General features: G+C 46.0%; 1 protein-coding gene and 1 long non-coding RNA gene across 3 annotated transcripts in view; one reads left to right on the plus strand and one right to left on the minus strand.

Annotated features, from left to right (window-relative positions):
- CLTRN (collectrin, amino acid transport regulator) overlaps positions 1-16,568 on the plus strand; it is a 60,941-nt gene that overhangs the window by 26,752 nt on the left and 17,621 nt on the right. For both annotated transcript variants that reach the window (XM_056559259.1, XM_056559260.1), the window contains 2 exons: positions 9,628-9,710; positions 13,827-13,943. In XM_056559259.1, coding sequence (XP_056415234.1) covers positions 9,628-9,710; positions 13,827-13,943 — 200 coding nt within the window. The remainder of the gene's footprint in view (positions 1-9,627; positions 9,711-13,826; positions 13,944-16,568) is intronic.
- Positions 1-16,568, minus strand: part of LOC130356992 (uncharacterized) — a 79,505-nt gene that overhangs the window by 4,814 nt on the left and 58,123 nt on the right. The gene's annotated exons all lie outside the window — the stretch shown is intronic.

Raw genomic sequence — 16,568 nt, forward strand, 5'->3', positions numbered from 1 at the left:
GTTATAGGCGCCTCTTAAGTCCAATTTAGTAAAGATGTGGGCACCTTGGAGGCGATCAAAGAGTTCAGAGATGAGGGGTAAGGGGTAGCGGTTCTTAACCGTGATTTTATTAAGACCGCGGTAGTCAATGCAAGGACGTAGGGAGCCATCTTTTTTGGACACAAAGAAAAATCCGGCTCCGGCAGGAGAGGAGGATTTACGGATAAAGCCCTTTTTTAGATTCTCCTGGACGTATTCAGACATGGCAAGAGTCTCTGGGGCAGAGAGAGGATAAATTCTGCCCCGGGGTGGAGTAGTGCCCGGGAGGAGGTCGATAGGACAATCATAAGGCCTGTGAGGAGGTAGAGTCTCAGCTTGTTTTTTGCAGAAAACATCCGCGAAGTCCATATAGGCATTAGGGAGACCGGTTACTGGAGGAACCACAGAGTTACGGCAAGGGTTACTGGGAACCGGTTTTAGACAGTTCTTGGAACAAGAGGACCCCCAACTCTTGATCTCCCCAGTGGACCAATCCAAGGTTGGGGAATGAAGTTGAAGCCAGGGAAGTCCAAGGAGAATTTCCGAGGTGCAATTGGGGAGGACCAAAAGTTCAATCCTCTCGTGATGAGATCCGATGCTCATAAGAAGGGGCTCCGTGCGGAAACGTATGGTACAGTCCAATCTTTCATTATTTACACAATTGATGTAGAGGGGTCTGGCGAGACTGGTCACCGGGATGTTGAACCTGTTGACGAGAGAGGCCAAAATAAAATTTCCTGCAGATCCAGAGTCCAAGAAGGCCACAGTAGAGAAGGAGAAGGCAGAGGCAGACATCCGCACAGGCACAGTAAGACGTGGAGAAGCAGAGTAGACATCAAGGACTGTCTCGCCTTTGTGCGGAGTCAGCGTACGTCTTTCCAGGCGGGGAGGACGGATAGGACAATCCCTCAGGAAGTGTTCGGTACTAGCACAGTACAGGCAGAGGTTCTCCATACGGCGTCGTGTCCTCTCTTGAGGTGTCAGACGAGACCGGTCGACCTGCATAGCCTCCACGGCGGGAGGCACAGGAACAGGTTGCAGGGGACCAGAGGAGAGAGGAGCCGAGGAGAAGAAACGCCTCGTGCGAACAGAGTCCATATCTTGGCGGAGTTCCTGACGCCTTTCGGAAAAACGCATGTCAATGCGAGTGGCTAGGTGAATAAGTTCATGTAGATTAGCAGGAATTTCTCGTGCGGCCAGAACATCTTTAATGTTGCTGGATAGGCCTTTTTTGAAGGTCGCGCAGAGGGCCTCATTATTCCAGGACAATTCTGAAGCAAGAGTACGGAATTGTACGGCATACTCGCCAACGGAAGAATTACCCTGGACCAGGTTCAACAGGGCAGTCTCAGCAGAAGAGGCTCGGGCAGGTTCCTCAAAGACACTTCGGATTTCCGAGAAGAAGGAGTGTACAGAGGCAGTGACGGGGTCATTGCGGTCCCAGAGCGGTGTGGCCCATGACAGGGCTTTTCCGGACAGAAGGCTGACTACGAAAGCCACCTTAGACCTTTCAGTGGGAAACAGGTCCGACATCATCTCCAGATGCAGGGAACATTGGGAAAGAAAGCCACGGCAAAACTTAGAGTCCCCATCAAATTTATCCGGCAAGGATAGGCGTAGCCCAGGAGCGGCCACTCGCTGCGGAGGAGGTGCAGGAGCTGGCGGAGGAGATGACTGCTGAAGCTGTGGTAGTAACTGTTGTAGCATAACGGTCAGTTGAGACAGCTGTTGGCCTTGTTGCGCTATCTGTTGTGACTGCTGGGCGACCACCGTGGTGAGGTCAGCGACAACTGGCAGAGGAACTTCAGCGGGATCCATGGCCGGATCTACTGTCACGATGCCGGCTGGCAGGTAGTGGATCCTCTGTGCCAGAGAGGGATTGGCGTGGACCGTGCTAGTGGACCGGTTCTAAGCCACTACTGGTTTTCACCAGAGCCCGCCGCAAAGCGGGATGGTCTTGCTGCGGCGGTAGTGACCAGGTCGTATCCACTAGCAACGGCTCACCTCTCTGGCTGCTGAAGATAGGCGCGGTACAAGGGAGTAGGCAGAAGCAAGGTCGGACGTAGCAGAAGGTCGGGGCAGGCAGCAAGGATCGTAGTCAGGGGCAACGGCAGAAGGTCTGGAACACAGGCTAGGAACACACAAGGAACGCTTTCACTGGCACAATGGCAACAAGATCCGGCAAGGGAGTGCAGGGGAAGTGAGGTGATATAGGGAAGTGCACAGGTGAACACACTAATTGGAACCACTGCGCCAATCAGCGGCGCAGTGGCCCTTTAAATCGCAGAGACCCGGCGCGCGCGCGCCCTAGGGAGCGGGGCCGCGCGCGCCGGGACAGAACAGACGGAGAGCGAGTAAGGTACGGGAGCCGGGGTGCGCATCGCGAGCGGGCGCTACCCGCATCGCGAATCGCATCCCGGCTGGCAGCGGAATCGCAGCGCCCCGGGTCAGAGGATGTGACCGGAGCGCTGCAGCGGGGAGAGTGAAGCGAGCGCTCCGGGGAGGAGCGGGGACCCGGAGCGCTCGGCGTAACAATGGACTTTCAACTTCCTAAAGGTTTTCTATGGGATTGAGATCTGGAGACTATCTAGGCCACTCCAGGACCTTGAAATGCTTCTTACGAAGCTACTTTTTCATTGCCTAGGCAGTGTGTTTTGGATCATTGTCATACTGAAAAACCCAGCCACATTTCATCTTCAATGCCCTTGCTGATGGAAGGCAGTTTTCACTCAAAATCTCACTATATATTGGCCTATTCATTCTTTCCTTTACACGGATCAGTCGTCCTGGTGCCTTTGCAGAAAAACAGCCCCAAAGCATGGTATTTCCACATCCATGCTTCACAGGAGGTATGGTGTTCTTTGGATGCAACTCACCATTCTTTCTCCTCCAAACACAACAAGTTGAGTTTTTACCAAAATGTTCACCTTTGGTTTCATCTAACCACATGACATTCTCCCAGTACTCTTCTGGATTATCCAAATGCTCTCCAGCAAACTTCAGACGGGCCCGGACATGTACTGGCTTAATCAGGGGGGCACGTCTGGGACTGCATGATTTGAGATTCTGGCAGCGTAGTGTGTTACTGATGGTAGCCTTTGTTACTTTCGTCCCAGCTCTCTGCAGGTCATTTACTAGGTACCCGTATGGTTCTGGGATTTTTGCTCACCGTTCTTGTGATCATTTTGACACCACGGGGTGAGATCTTGCGTGGAGCCCCAGAACGAGGGAGATTATCAGTGGTCTTGTATTTCTTCCATTTTCTAATAATTGCTCCCACAGTTGATTTCTTCACACCAAGCTGCTTGCCTATTGCAGATTCAGGAGGAAATCGGAGAGGAGGGGCACATAACAGGGGGAGACTGGGGCTGGACACGTGGTAGGGGTACGCTGTGTGGGGGGAGGAGTTAGGAAGGGGGGTTTAAGAAGGAAGGGGCTGGGTCAGGAAGGGGTCAGTGAGGCCAGCGAAGTTGGCAGAAGAAGCTCCCTACCTGATGGCGGATCTCGAGGCATTGCTGCGGAGGTTGCTGGATGAGGCGCTCCGGAGGGGCGATTATCGTGACGATTTTTTGTTTGTGGGCCCGGTGGGGTCTCAGGTTTGTGCAGTGCTGTTGCAGGTTATGGCACAGGTGGCGACCTGGTTTGGGGTGCCCTTAGCGCCTGACAAAACGGAGGGTATGGCCACGTCGGTTAAGTTTTTGGGTATAGTTATAGATACTTTAGCCATGGAGTGTCGGTTGCCGGAGGAGAAGTTGGAGGAGCTGAGGTTGGAGGTGGCTCGGGCGTGTAGGGCATCTAAGTTGCGGTTACAGGAGGTCCAGTCTTGGCTGGGTTGTCTCAATTTTGCCTGTCGTATTATGCCCAATGAGGCAGGTTTTTTCGGCGGACATGTGGCAGGGTTTTTTGGCGGGCATGTGGCAGGGTTTTTTGGAGACGTATAACGGAAGGTCCATGGTTGTGAATCGTCCAATCTCTAGTCAGGATTTGCAACTGTTTACTGATGCGGCAGGGAGTTGTGGTTTTGGGGCTTACCTTGGGGGGGGGGGCAGTGGTGTGCGGGTCAGTGGCCAGTAGCTTGGAAGGAGGTTGGGTTGGTTCGGAATCTTGCATTTTTGGAGCTGTTTCCCATTGTTGTGGCGGTGGAGACTTGGGGCCTGCGCTTTAGCAATAGGCAAGTTTGTTTTTTCGGTGTGATAATCTGGGGGTGGTGCAGGCCGTCAATTTCCCCGCCGGTTGTGCAATTGTTGCGGCAGTTAGTTTTGAAGGGTTTACAGTATAATTTGCAGTATGTGGCTTCTCATGTGGCGGGGGTGGAGAATTCTATTGCCAACACTGGCGCCTGGAGCGGAGGAGCAGGGGATTCCATGTCCGGACTGGCTGTGGAGTAGTGTTGCTCGCGAATATTCGCAATTCGAATTTCGCGAATATAGCGCTATATATTCGTAATTACGAATATTCGTTTTTTTTTTTTTTTTTTTTTTTTTTTTCTTAACAGTACACATCACAGTGATCATCCCTCTCTGCTTCCAGCTTATGTGGTGTAAAGAAGGCTCAAATACTACTGTGTGAGACTGGCGTGCGAAAATTCGCATATGCGAAAATAGCATATGCTAATTTTCGCATATGCGAATTTTCGCATATGCGAATTTTCACATGTGCTAACTGTGTATATGCAACTTTTCACACAGGTTAATTTTCGCATACGCGAATATTCGCATATGCGAAAATAAAACGGGGGTATAACGAATATGCGAATATTCGCGAATATATGACGAATATTCGTCCATATATTCGCGAATATTCGCGAATTCGAATATGGCCTATGCCGCTCAACACTACTGTGGAGGTGAGTGTAACTGTGGCGTTGGGATTGGTTGGTCGGTCTGTGAGTAGGGCTACTTTGACGGCCTACAGCAGGTGGTGGTTGGAGTGGGAGTCTTTGACTGGGCGGTTGGAGGGTCTCAGTTCGGTGGCGGATTGGGAAGCGGCTCTGCTGTTTTATGTCGGCCGGGCTTTCTGTGAGGGGGTTTTACTTGCCAGTATGGGCCGACGGCTGTCGGCTCTGGCTTTTTGGTTTAAGGCCAAGGGTTTGCAGGATGTCACTAAATATTTTTTGGACAAGCGGTGCGGGGTTTCCGTAAGGGGGCTAGTTCGCGGGACTCAATGAGACCGGTGTCTTTTTCCTTGCTGGTTCAGGTGGGTGATGCGTTGGGGTCTGTTTGTTTTTCGGCGTATGAGGCCGCTTTGTTTCGGCTGGCTTTTTTGTTAGCCTTTTTTGAGGCGTTTCGTATTTCGGAGTTGGTGACTCCGAGTGGGAAGGTAGTTGGGGGTCTTCTGGTGGGGGGATGTGAGTTTGGGAAATGGGGGTTTGGAGTGTATGGTTCGTCGGTCTAAGACAGACACTTTAGGCAAAGGGGTCTTGGTTAGGCTGGCGCCTTTGCAGGGGTCAGCGGTATGCCTGGTGGAGTGTTTTCGTGTTTTTTGGGGGCTGCGCCTTTATTGATTCATGGGGATGGGTCCATTTTATTGTGTTTCCAGTTTGTTAGAGTTTTTCATTTGTGTCTGTCCGCACTTGGGAGGGTGCCTGGGGAGTTTTGCTCTCACTCTTTTCACATTGGGGTGGCTATGGAAGTGGCTCGGTGGGGTTTGCATTCTGATGTCATCAAACGCACTGGAAGGTGGGAGTAGGACCGGTTTCATGTTTATGTTCGGCCTCAGTTGTCTGTGTCTCATCTGGATTGTCGGTCATTCCTATGTGGTCAGAGAGGTAGTTCGGGCTGGTTTCCTTGATAAGCGGCCCTGGTGCACTGGCTGGGTAGAGGGGGGCTGCAGTGGCCTGGGTTGCTGCCTCAGTTCTATGTGGTACATGCGGGGGGGGGGGGGGAATGACCTGGTGGTTAGGAGATAGAGGGATCTCTTGCGTGACATTAAGGTGGATTTGTTGAGGTTGTGGGCCACGTTTCCTGGGATTGTTTTGGTTTGGTATGACATGGTGGCTAGACTGAAGTTGCGTCAGGTGAGGTCGGTGGCTGGGTTGAACAGGGCCCGAGTTAAGGTGAACAAGGCAGTAGGTAGATTTGTTGCTAGAAATGGGGGATTGGTGGTTTGCCATCGTGAGTTGGAGGGGGGGGGGGGGGTGCTCCTGAGTTTATGGACCCGGGTGGGGTGCACCTCAATGCTTTGGGTGTGGGTTTGTGGATTCTTGAAATCAGGGAGGCAGTTCAGTGAGCTGTGGAGTTGTGGCGGAAAGGGGGGCATGTGAGGTGTCACATGCCACCGTTGTGGCGGTAGCAGGAGAGGGATTTGGAAGCATGAGTGGCAATTTTGGTGGTTTGAGAAGGTGTTTGTGGAGGTGAGGCTCGGGATGGTACTCAGCCTGGTGAAGAATTCTCTGTGGGCATGGGCCCCGGGGAGAGGATTGGGCCTCTGAAATGGTGTCCCTGGGTCTGGTGCCTTACGGCTAGGGGCAAATGTAGGAGGCTTGGTACATTGGTTTACTTGGGGTCAAAAAGGACACGATGCCTCCAGATCCTTCCTCCGCTGTAGGGTTGTTATGTATTTCATGTTTTTTTGTATGATGTTCATACAATGTGTTATGACAATGTTTAAATTGTTAATTGTTAATAAATATGGGCTGCTGTGGCCTTTTGAACCACTAAACTGGTGTCAGTTGTTATTGGGAGATTCTTTGGGGTGACAAAAGGTAAGCATCTAGGATATCCCCTAGTCAATGAAGCCCTGTAGTGGAGAAAAACGGAGCAGAGGGGCACATAACAGGGGGTTTAAGAAGTAGGGGGCTGGGTCAGGAAGGGGTCAGTCGGCACAAGGTCAGCGAAGTTCCCGTCCGCCCTAATAACTGGTGAGGGTGTTCTTGTCGTGGCAGCGGTAGCGGGAGAGGGATTTGGAGGCATGAGTGGCAATTTTGGTGGTTTGAGAAGGTATTTGTGGAGGGAAGGCTGGGGACGGTACTCAGTCTGGTGAAGAATTTTCTGTGGGCATGGGCCCCAGGGAGAGGATTGAGCCTCGGAAACGGTGTCCCTGGGTTTGGTGCCTTACAGCTAGGGGCAAATGTAGGAGGCTTGATACATTGGTTTACTTGGGGTCAAAAAGAGGACGATGCCTCCAGATTCTTCCTCCGCTGTAGGGTTTTCATGTATTTCATGTTTTTTTGTATGTTGTTCATACAATGTGTTATGACAATGTTTAAATTGCTAATTGTTAATAAATATGGCTGTGGCCTTTTGTACCACTAAACTGGTGTCAGCTGTTATTGGGAGATTCTTTGGGGGTGAAAAAAGGTAAGCAGCTAGGATATCCCCTAGTCAAGTCTTCCCAGCATGGTGAAGGTCTACAATTTTGTTTCTGGTGTCCTTCGACATCTCTTTGGTCTTGGCCATAGTGAAGTTTGAAGTGTGACAGTTTGAGGTTGTGGACAGGTGTCTTTTATACTGATAACAAGTTCAAGCAGGTGCCATTAATACAAGTAACAAGTGGAGGACAGAGGAGACTCTTAAAGGGGTACTCCGGTGAAAACCTTTTTTCTTTTAAATCAACTGGCTCCGGAAAGTTAAACAGATTTTTACATTACTTCTGTTAAAAAATCTTAATCCTTCCTGTACTTATGAGCTGCTGAATACTACAGAGGAAATTCTTTTCTTTTTGGAATGCTCTCTGATGACATCACAAGCACAGTGCTCTCTGCTGACGTTATTATAATAATAATAATAAGTCTTTATTTTTTTGTTGTCCTTAGTGGGATTTGAACCCAAGGCCCCAGCACTGCAAGGCAGCAGTGCTAACCACTAAGCCACCATGCAGCCCTTAGCATACACCTGCTATGCACGGTTGCTAAAATGGACAGAGATGTCAGCAGAGAGCACTGTGCTCGTGATGTCACCAGTGTTCCAAAAAGAAAGGAATTTCCTCTGTAGCATTCAGCAGCTAATAAGTACTGGAAGGATTAAGATTTTTTAATAGAAGTAATTTACAAATATGTTTAACTTTCTGGCACCAGTTGATTTAAAATAAAAAAGGTTTTCACCAGAGTACCCCTTTAAAGAAGAAGTTACAGGTCTTTGAGAGTCAGAAATCTTGTTTGTAGGTGACCAAATACTTATTTTCCACCATAATTTGCAAATAAATTCTTAAAAAATCAGACAATGTGATTTGATGGATTTTTTTTTCTCATTATGTCTTTAATAGTTGAGGTATACCTATGATGAAAATTACAGGCCCCTCTTAACGTCAAGTGGGAGAACTTGCACAATTGGTGGCTGACTAAACTTGCCAAACTGTATTTGATGTGCAAGATATGAAGCTGCAGATTTTATGACTGAACTACATGACTAAACACAGCTTCAAATCTGTAGCATCAAATATGTGCAGGATACTGTATGTGTGAATGGACCCTACAGCAGACCTATCACAGGTTTTTAGGGTATAAAGTAAGAGTGTGGCTATATTGGGCTTTTGACCCTGAATCCATGCATACCTGTCATCAGTTAATTGACCCTCTCATGTGCCAAGATGTCAGAGTTTATAAGATAAGTAAATTGCCTTTGTAATCCACTGGGTATTTCCCTCGGTGGCTAGAGTTCAAAAACGTTCTGCCCCTGGTATCTGGGGAGGGGTAGAAGAGGTGACCAGCGCATAGAGGGGTGCAGCTAACTGGTGAAAAGGGGACAAACTTTGCTGGGCTAAGGCTGGGTTCACACCCCGTTTTTCAAATACGGTTACCGTATACGGTTTTCCGCTAAAAAACTTATGGCAAAAACCGTATGCAACCTTATACAACCGTATGACTCCAAATTAAAACGTATACGGTTTTTCCCCGTACTGTTCTATCCGTTTGCATCAGTTTTTGCCAACGGTTTTGCTATTTTGTTGGAATTAGTTTTCCAGCAATTTAATAAAGTTACTATTGTTCTATTGAAATTCCAATCTGCGCATGTGTCAACTCCAAAAACGGATTAGAAAAACCGTGTGCAACCGTATTCTGAAATTCTGTGTACAGTTCTCATAGGCAACAATGTTAAAAGAAACTCATACGGTTCGCATACGGTTTTCCAACCGGAGGCAAAAACGTGGTCGACCGCGTTTTTGCCTACGGTTGAAAAATCGGCAAATCGGATGCAATCGTACACAACATTTGGAATACGGTTTACAATGCATTCTCTATGCATACGGTTTTGGATACGGTCATATACGTTTTTTTGCGGAAAACCGTATACGGTTACCGTATTTGAAAAACGTGGTGTGAACCCAGCCTTAGTCTTACCTTATTTTTCTTTCTTTTTTTCCTCTTCTTTTTTTGGGATTAGACATATGAAGCTTGCATTAATTTGGAAGTGTAAATTCCACTGTATGATTTATTTCAAAGTATTAAGTGTATGGGGTTTAGTCCAATCTATTCCTTATAATCACAGTATATTAAACATATTGAAGAGACACCTTGAAAGTCAGCTATCTATTGTATATGATCTAGTTGGGATGTGAATGTGAGATTAGACCCAAGCACACAGTAACCTGAGGCTAAATGTAATGTAATGATTCTCAAAATGTTTTTTGGTACTTGGTTTGCACCTCAACTTACCCCTTCCTCACTTTCAGTATCCATGGAATGATGATGAAGAATTTCTCTTTAAAGCTGTGATTGTATTTGCCATGCGAGCTCATGTGAACAGTGCAATTCAGTAAGTTCCAAGAACAGGTAATACAGTAATGGCTTTAACCTTTATGATATACAGTAAATGAGTGGCAAGATAAAATGTAACAATAATCCAGTTTCAAAAAGATCTGGTCTCATGTGGATTATAACTACTGTACATTACTAATAGTTATATATGGTTGGCAGGACATACAAATCAGGTTTGGAGAGCTAACATGATAACATGGAAGAAAGAAGAGACAGTGGGGATATGATAGAAACTTTTAAATACATAAAGGGAATCAACACGGTAAAGAAGGAGATAAGAGGAGCAAAGATTTCTGCAGTTATATCAGGAAGTATTACTTTACTGAGAGAGTAGTGGATGCATGGAATAGCCTTCCTGCAGAAGTGGTAGCTGCAAATACAAGATAGGGCCAGGAACTATTCATAGCATTCAGAATATTGGGCAGACTAGATTGGCCAAATGGGGGGAGATTTATCAAAACTTGTGCAAAGAAAAAGTTGCCTATAGCAACCAATCAGATGGCTTCCTTCATTTTGTAGAGCTGAGAAGAAATGTGTAGGATCTCTGATCCGAAAAAGATGGTGCCTTAGAGTGCTCCTTTCCAAAAGGGAGGGAGTGGAATTAATAGCCACACAAACGGAAGGTAGATAAAATCTAGAGATTTATTGCAGGTACAGTGCAAACATAGGATAACGCGTTTCGAGGAGTGGGACCCCCTCTTTGTCAGATCCTGGGATCAGATAGGCTGATCCCTCTTTTATGCAAAAAAGCCCGCGAAAATTCCAGCGGACAAATCAAAATATGATACATATAAAAACAAGAGATATCCAACGCTTGTCACAGTGATTAAATCATAAAACAATAACAACAATAATAACATGGATCCTATCGTATATTTTGATTTGTCCGCTGGAATTTTCGCTGGCTTTTTTGCATAAAAGGAGGATCAGCCTATCTGATCCCAGGATCACCCTCCCTTTTGGAAAGGAGCACTCTAAGGCACCATCTTTTTCGGATCAGAGATCCTACACATTTCTTCTCAGCAAACCAGACGTCCGGGATTTTTCCTCGAGGCGGCAGAGTGCGAGCAGCCCTTCCGGAACCATATGACCCCTGTATACCAGGGATCCAAGCTACGTGCGGTGTTGTGCCCCGAGCGCAACACGAGAAGGTGAGCATACCTACACTCACAGCTACATCTATATACCACCACCAGAATAATGGCACATATTTTTTTATATTTGAGTCTTCATTTTGTAGAGGCCTTGTTAAAATTTTAAGAAGCGAGCTGATTGGTTGCTCTGAGCAATTTTCCTCTGAACAGGTTTTGATAAATCTCCCCCATGGTTCTTATTTGCCAACATATTCTATCTATGTTTCTAGATTTTGCATATGTCATTTTGAATACTTTGAGGGCTGCAGTTTTTATAATGGGGTCATTTATGGGGTATTTACTGGTCCCTGAAAAATTCAGATTTTGAAAATTTGATGTCTTCCAAAAGTAAAAACATGTCAACTTTATGATGCAAACATAAAGTAGACATATTGTATATGGGAATCAATATATAATTTATTTGGAAGGTCTATTCTCCTTACAAGCAGGGAGCTTCAAAGTTCAAAAAAATCTACATTTTCAATTTTTTCATAATTTTTTTTTATTTTTCACTAAGAAATGATGCACGTATTGACAAAAATTTACCACTAACATAGAGTAGAATATGTCACGAAAAAACTTTCTCGGAATCAGACTGAAAAGTAAAAGCATCCCAGAGTTATTAATGCTTAAAGTGACAGTGGTCAGATGTGCAAAAAACGCTCTGGTCCTTAAGGTGAAAATGGGATTGGTCCTTAAGGGGATAAGGTTTTTTTTTTTTTTTTTTTTAACTGGCTCCAGAAAGTTAAATAGATTTGTAAATAACTTCTATTAAAAAAAAATCTTAATCCTTCCAGTGGTTATCAGCTGCTGAAGTTAAGTTGTTTTCTTTCTGACAACAGTGCTCTTTGCTGACACCTCTGCTTGTCTCAGGAATTGTCTGAAGCATTAGAGGTTTGCTATGGGTATTTTCTCCTTCTCTAGACAGCTCCTGAGACAGAGGTGTCAGCAGAGAGCACTGTTGTCAGATAGAAAAGAACAACTCAACTTAAGCAGCTGATAACTACTGGAAGGATTAAGATTTTTTAATAGAAGTAATTTACAAATCTGTTTAACTTTCTGGAGCCATTTGATATAAAAAAATGTTTTTCCTGCAATACCCCTTTAAGGATTTGCTCATACTCTGGACAGTTCCTGACATGAACAGAGATGTCAGCAGAGAGCACTGTGGTCAGACTGGAAAGAACTACACAACTTCCTCTGGAGCATACAGCAGCTGATAAGTACTGGAAGGATTAAGATTTTTAATAGAAATGATTTACAAATCTGTTTAACTTTCTGGCACCAGTGGATTTCAAAACATTTTGGGGGAGATTTATCAAAACGTATCCAGAAAAAAAGTTGCCAAGTTTCCCACAGCAACCAATCAGATCGCTTCTTAAATTTTTCAGAGGCCTTTTAAAAAAAATGAAAGAAGTTATTTGATTGGTTGCTATGGGCACCTAAGCAACGTTTCCTCTGGACAGGTTTTGATAAATCTCCCCCTTTTGTTTCCTCCGTTGTACCCCTTTATCTCAATGGACAAATCATGACAAAACTTACAGGGGTTGTCCCAGGACAGAAATTTGGTGCATTGCTGGAACAACCAATGGCTGCTGTGGTGTTGCCTCAAGTCATTTAGGGGTTGGGATAACCCAGAATCCAGAAGAAGTAGAGACAAGCAGGGGACTGGGAGCATTGCGCAGCAGCTGGGGTGGACCGTAGGAGGTGGAGTATACCATTTTTACTGTTATACCACCCCCGGCCATGGAGCAAACTTTTGTTTTCCCTGGACAACCCCTTTAACATTTTTCCCTTTTTGCCTGTGTTACAGGGAATCGTTGATCAGTTTGAGCTAAGAAGATTGATGTATATTTTTGTGGGAAAAGATTCAGTTTAACCATTCTTAGCTAGAGTCCAGTTGGCGGGTCAACCAGTGATTGACAGCCTTCCCTGCATGTGTGTGCATACAAAGATAACTGTCAGTCTCCGATAAAGACCGCCCATAATATGTAGGGATAAAATACATTTTATGAAAATTATATAGAATATTTTTCCAGAAAAGCTGTATTTTAATTTGATCAGCTCCTCCTGCTCTGTAACATGGTGTTCTCAGGTCAGACAGGGTGAATGACATCACAGCAGTCGGACCCCCAGCAATCTGACACCTATCCCCTATCCTTAGGATAGGGGATACATTTCTCTATCCTGGAGTACTTCTTTAATTGATTCAGAACTCTCCGTACTTTGGGTCTCAGCTTCCTGAACCCCTAGGAACATGACTTGGGGAAAACACTCACATAGATAAACTACATGTACCACATAGTCACATTGTAGCAAATTGTTTTACAGGATAGGGAATCAGTGTCAGATTGAGCAAGGTCCAACTACTGGAACCCACTGCCATTTTAAGAATGGGCCTCGTCTCATTGTTATTAGAGATGAGCGAACTTACAGTAAATTCAATTTGTCACGAACTTCTCGGCTCGGCAGTTGATGACTTTCCCTGCGTAAATTAGTTCAGCCTTCCGGTGCTCCGGTGGGCTGGAAAAGGTGGATACATTCCTAGGAAAGAGTCTACTAGGACTGTGTCCACCTTTTCCAGCCCACCGGAGCACCGGAAAGCTGAACTAATTTATGCCGGAAAAGTCATCAACTGCCGAGCCAAGAAGTTCGTGACAAATCGAATTTACTGTAAGTTCGCTCATCTCTAATTGTTATGAATGAAGCAGTGACTCTTGCACAGCACTCAGCTCCCTTTGGCACAATCACACGGGGCCCCGTTCTGAAGTCAGATCCCACAATCCAACATTTCTCCTGTGGATAGGGGATACGTTATATTAACTCCCTTATAGTTAATACCTTAAGTCGTTTTTGGAGAAGCCCTTGAACATTATTGTTTCCCATACTTATAGCTTCATCACAAAGCATTGTAAATGACGCTTCTAGTATGATGAATATGGCATACTGCTGACACATTGTACTTTTTTCTCTGGATACAGGATTTCAGACATTGTGATTTGCAATGTGACTCCAAGAGTGTCATTCTGGTTTGTGGTAACATCCCCTTCAAATAGCTCAGAGCCATTACAAAGCGCAGAAGTGAAGAATGCTATAAGGTAAATGCAGAAGACCTCACAGGTGTAGAAAGACTCCCAATGTCTTTGGAGCGAGAATTGCAGCTAACAGATTAATATATATATATATATATATATATATATATATATATATATATATTGTGGTAAAGTGTATGGAAAAGTGCTGAATGGTGTCTATTTTTCCCCTGGTTTTCTCAATCAGGCACGATCCATGCCGGGTTAAGTCCAGTCCACATTCCCTGGTCCGTTACGAGTTTTTCCCTCCTCTCATATCTGGTCCAGCTGAAATTGCCTGAACTAATTGAAATCCATATACAGTGACCCCTCGACCTACGATGGCCCCGACATACGATCATTTCAACATACGATGGCCTCTCAGAGGCAGCATCAACATATGATGCTTTTTTATGTCGGCGCCATCGCATAAACGGCTATCCGGCAGCGCTGACTGCTTCAGCTGCCACTGGATAGCCGTTTACGGTGCCCCGTGAGCTCCGGTGATGGTCACTCACCTGTCCTCGGGGCTCCGGCGTGTCCTCTTCGGGATCCCCTGCATCGTCGGCACTCTCCATCGTCGTCATCACGTCGCTGCGCACGCCGTCCCGTCATCCAATAGGAGCGGCGTGCGTAACAACGTGATGGCGGCGACAGAGCGCGCAGAGGCCTTGCCGGAGCGTCGGGGACACCTCGGGGACGTGGTGACAGCGATGGACGGCGACATCCAGGACAGGGGTGACGAGCGGTGACTGTCCGGAGCGGCGGGGACAGGTGAGTACAACTTCCTCTAACAGTGGTCTTCAACCTGCGGACCTCCAGATGTTGCAAAACTACAACACCCAGCATGCCCGGACAGCCAACGGCTGTCCGGGCATGCTGGGTGTTGTAGTTTTGCAACATCTGGAGGTCCGAAGGTTGTAGACCACTGTCCTATACTTTACATTGCACGGATCCCTCAACATACGATGGTTTCAACAAACGATGGTCCGTTTGGAACGGATTACCATTGTATGTTGAGGGACCGCTGCATAAAGACATGCTGGGACTTTTAGTAAGGGAGAGGATAGACTGGTAGGTGCAGCCTGACTGGAGCTGCTCCCAAAACCCACAGGTGTGAACTGTGTTATGCTTTGGACTTGCTTTACTTTATGTGTTAGCTTAGTGAGGTGTCCTGTGTGTTAGTCAGAGCCGTGCAGGCTTAGGTGTTTATTATTTTGTATTGCACTATGTTATGTGCCAAAGTCCTGTGAATAAACAGCCTTTTGGATTTTATGAAACCTGATGCCTGTGTGAACACTGTCATTGCCGTCCCATCGTGTGAGCTGATCCCTACAATATGTGCATACACAGACTTTGAACCAAAGCCTAAACACATGAAGTGCAGCCTGGAGTGCTGAGGGTGGGGGGGGGGGGGGGGGAGGGTGTCCAATCAACAGCATATGGAAGTTAAGTGTGAGAGGAGCTATGATAAGATGAGGCTGGGCACCCCCCCCCCCTCCTCAGCACTCCAGGCTGCACTTCCTGTGTTTGGGCTTCAGTCCAAAGTCTGTGTATGAGATGGGGGAAAATGTGCTCTTGAGCTTTTTTTAAGCACAAATAAAACATAGAAAACTTAATTTTTTTTAAACAAAGTATATAAGAAATATTTTTTATTTACCATAAGGAGCGCAATAGCAAAAGTTTGTTTTAATGAGAGTGCTCAATTAAAGTCTGGCCTATTTTGGGTCTTTTTCATCTTCTCATTGCCCCATAATGTATAAAAGCTTTTTATTGTGGGATAAGTTGAAGCAGCATCATCGGGGTATGTGTAATTTATTGATTCACTTTGCCGTAACCCTGTGATCTATTTACTATGGTTCATATATTTGTATGTGTAATTTCCCAGTACAGGACATGGTCCTGCACTCCAATTAGACCCTGTCAGGTTGAGTCCCTCAGTGACTTGGGGGCTCTCCTGCAGTGTCTCCCCTGCTGTTACTGTACTGTTATCTATCTTATTTTATGGTTAGTCAGTGTCCTAATGTATAGGCATCTAAAGGACCTGTGAAATGTCAATGTATACTAGGTATAAAGTTATGTATTTTGTGTATAAAGTGTTAAGGACCTGTGGAGGTCACATGATATGTTCACATGATGTTACCCAGAGGGCACCAGTTTAACACATGACCCGCAGCTTGACCAATGGGCTTTGGCTCAACCCCCCCCCCCCCTCTATATAAGGGGGCAGCCAATACAATTCTCTCTCTTAGCACTTCAGTAAACACCAGAGATCTCAGTTCTAGTGACCAGCACCTGGAAGGCCGCAAAGCTACAGTCATTCCAGTAAGTCAAAAGTCTATGTCAGCTGTCACTACTACCTATAGTCAAGTCCAGCCTAAAGTCAAGATTCTAAAGTCTATTACAAGTTTAATTGGTTCCAGCAAGCTGTGAGGTCCTTCTGTGTTCCTGGCCACCTCTCTGGGATTCTGGCCTAGCTGTGAAGATAATAACACCTGTTTTAACTCAGTAAAGCCTCCATTAAACCATAAATGGTTGTGGACTCTCCTTTCACTGCCTAGCCATTGAAATAGCAGAAATACTGTTCATGTGGTTCGGGTACCCAAAAACCACTCTGGTATCACGAACATTAGGGATTAACAACACCTTGCC

The sequence above is a fragment of the Hyla sarda genome, chromosome 2, assembly GCF_029499605.1.
Source record: "Hyla sarda isolate aHylSar1 chromosome 2, aHylSar1.hap1, whole genome shotgun sequence".
Classification (NCBI taxonomy): domain Eukaryota; kingdom Metazoa; phylum Chordata; class Amphibia; order Anura; family Hylidae; genus Hyla; species Hyla sarda.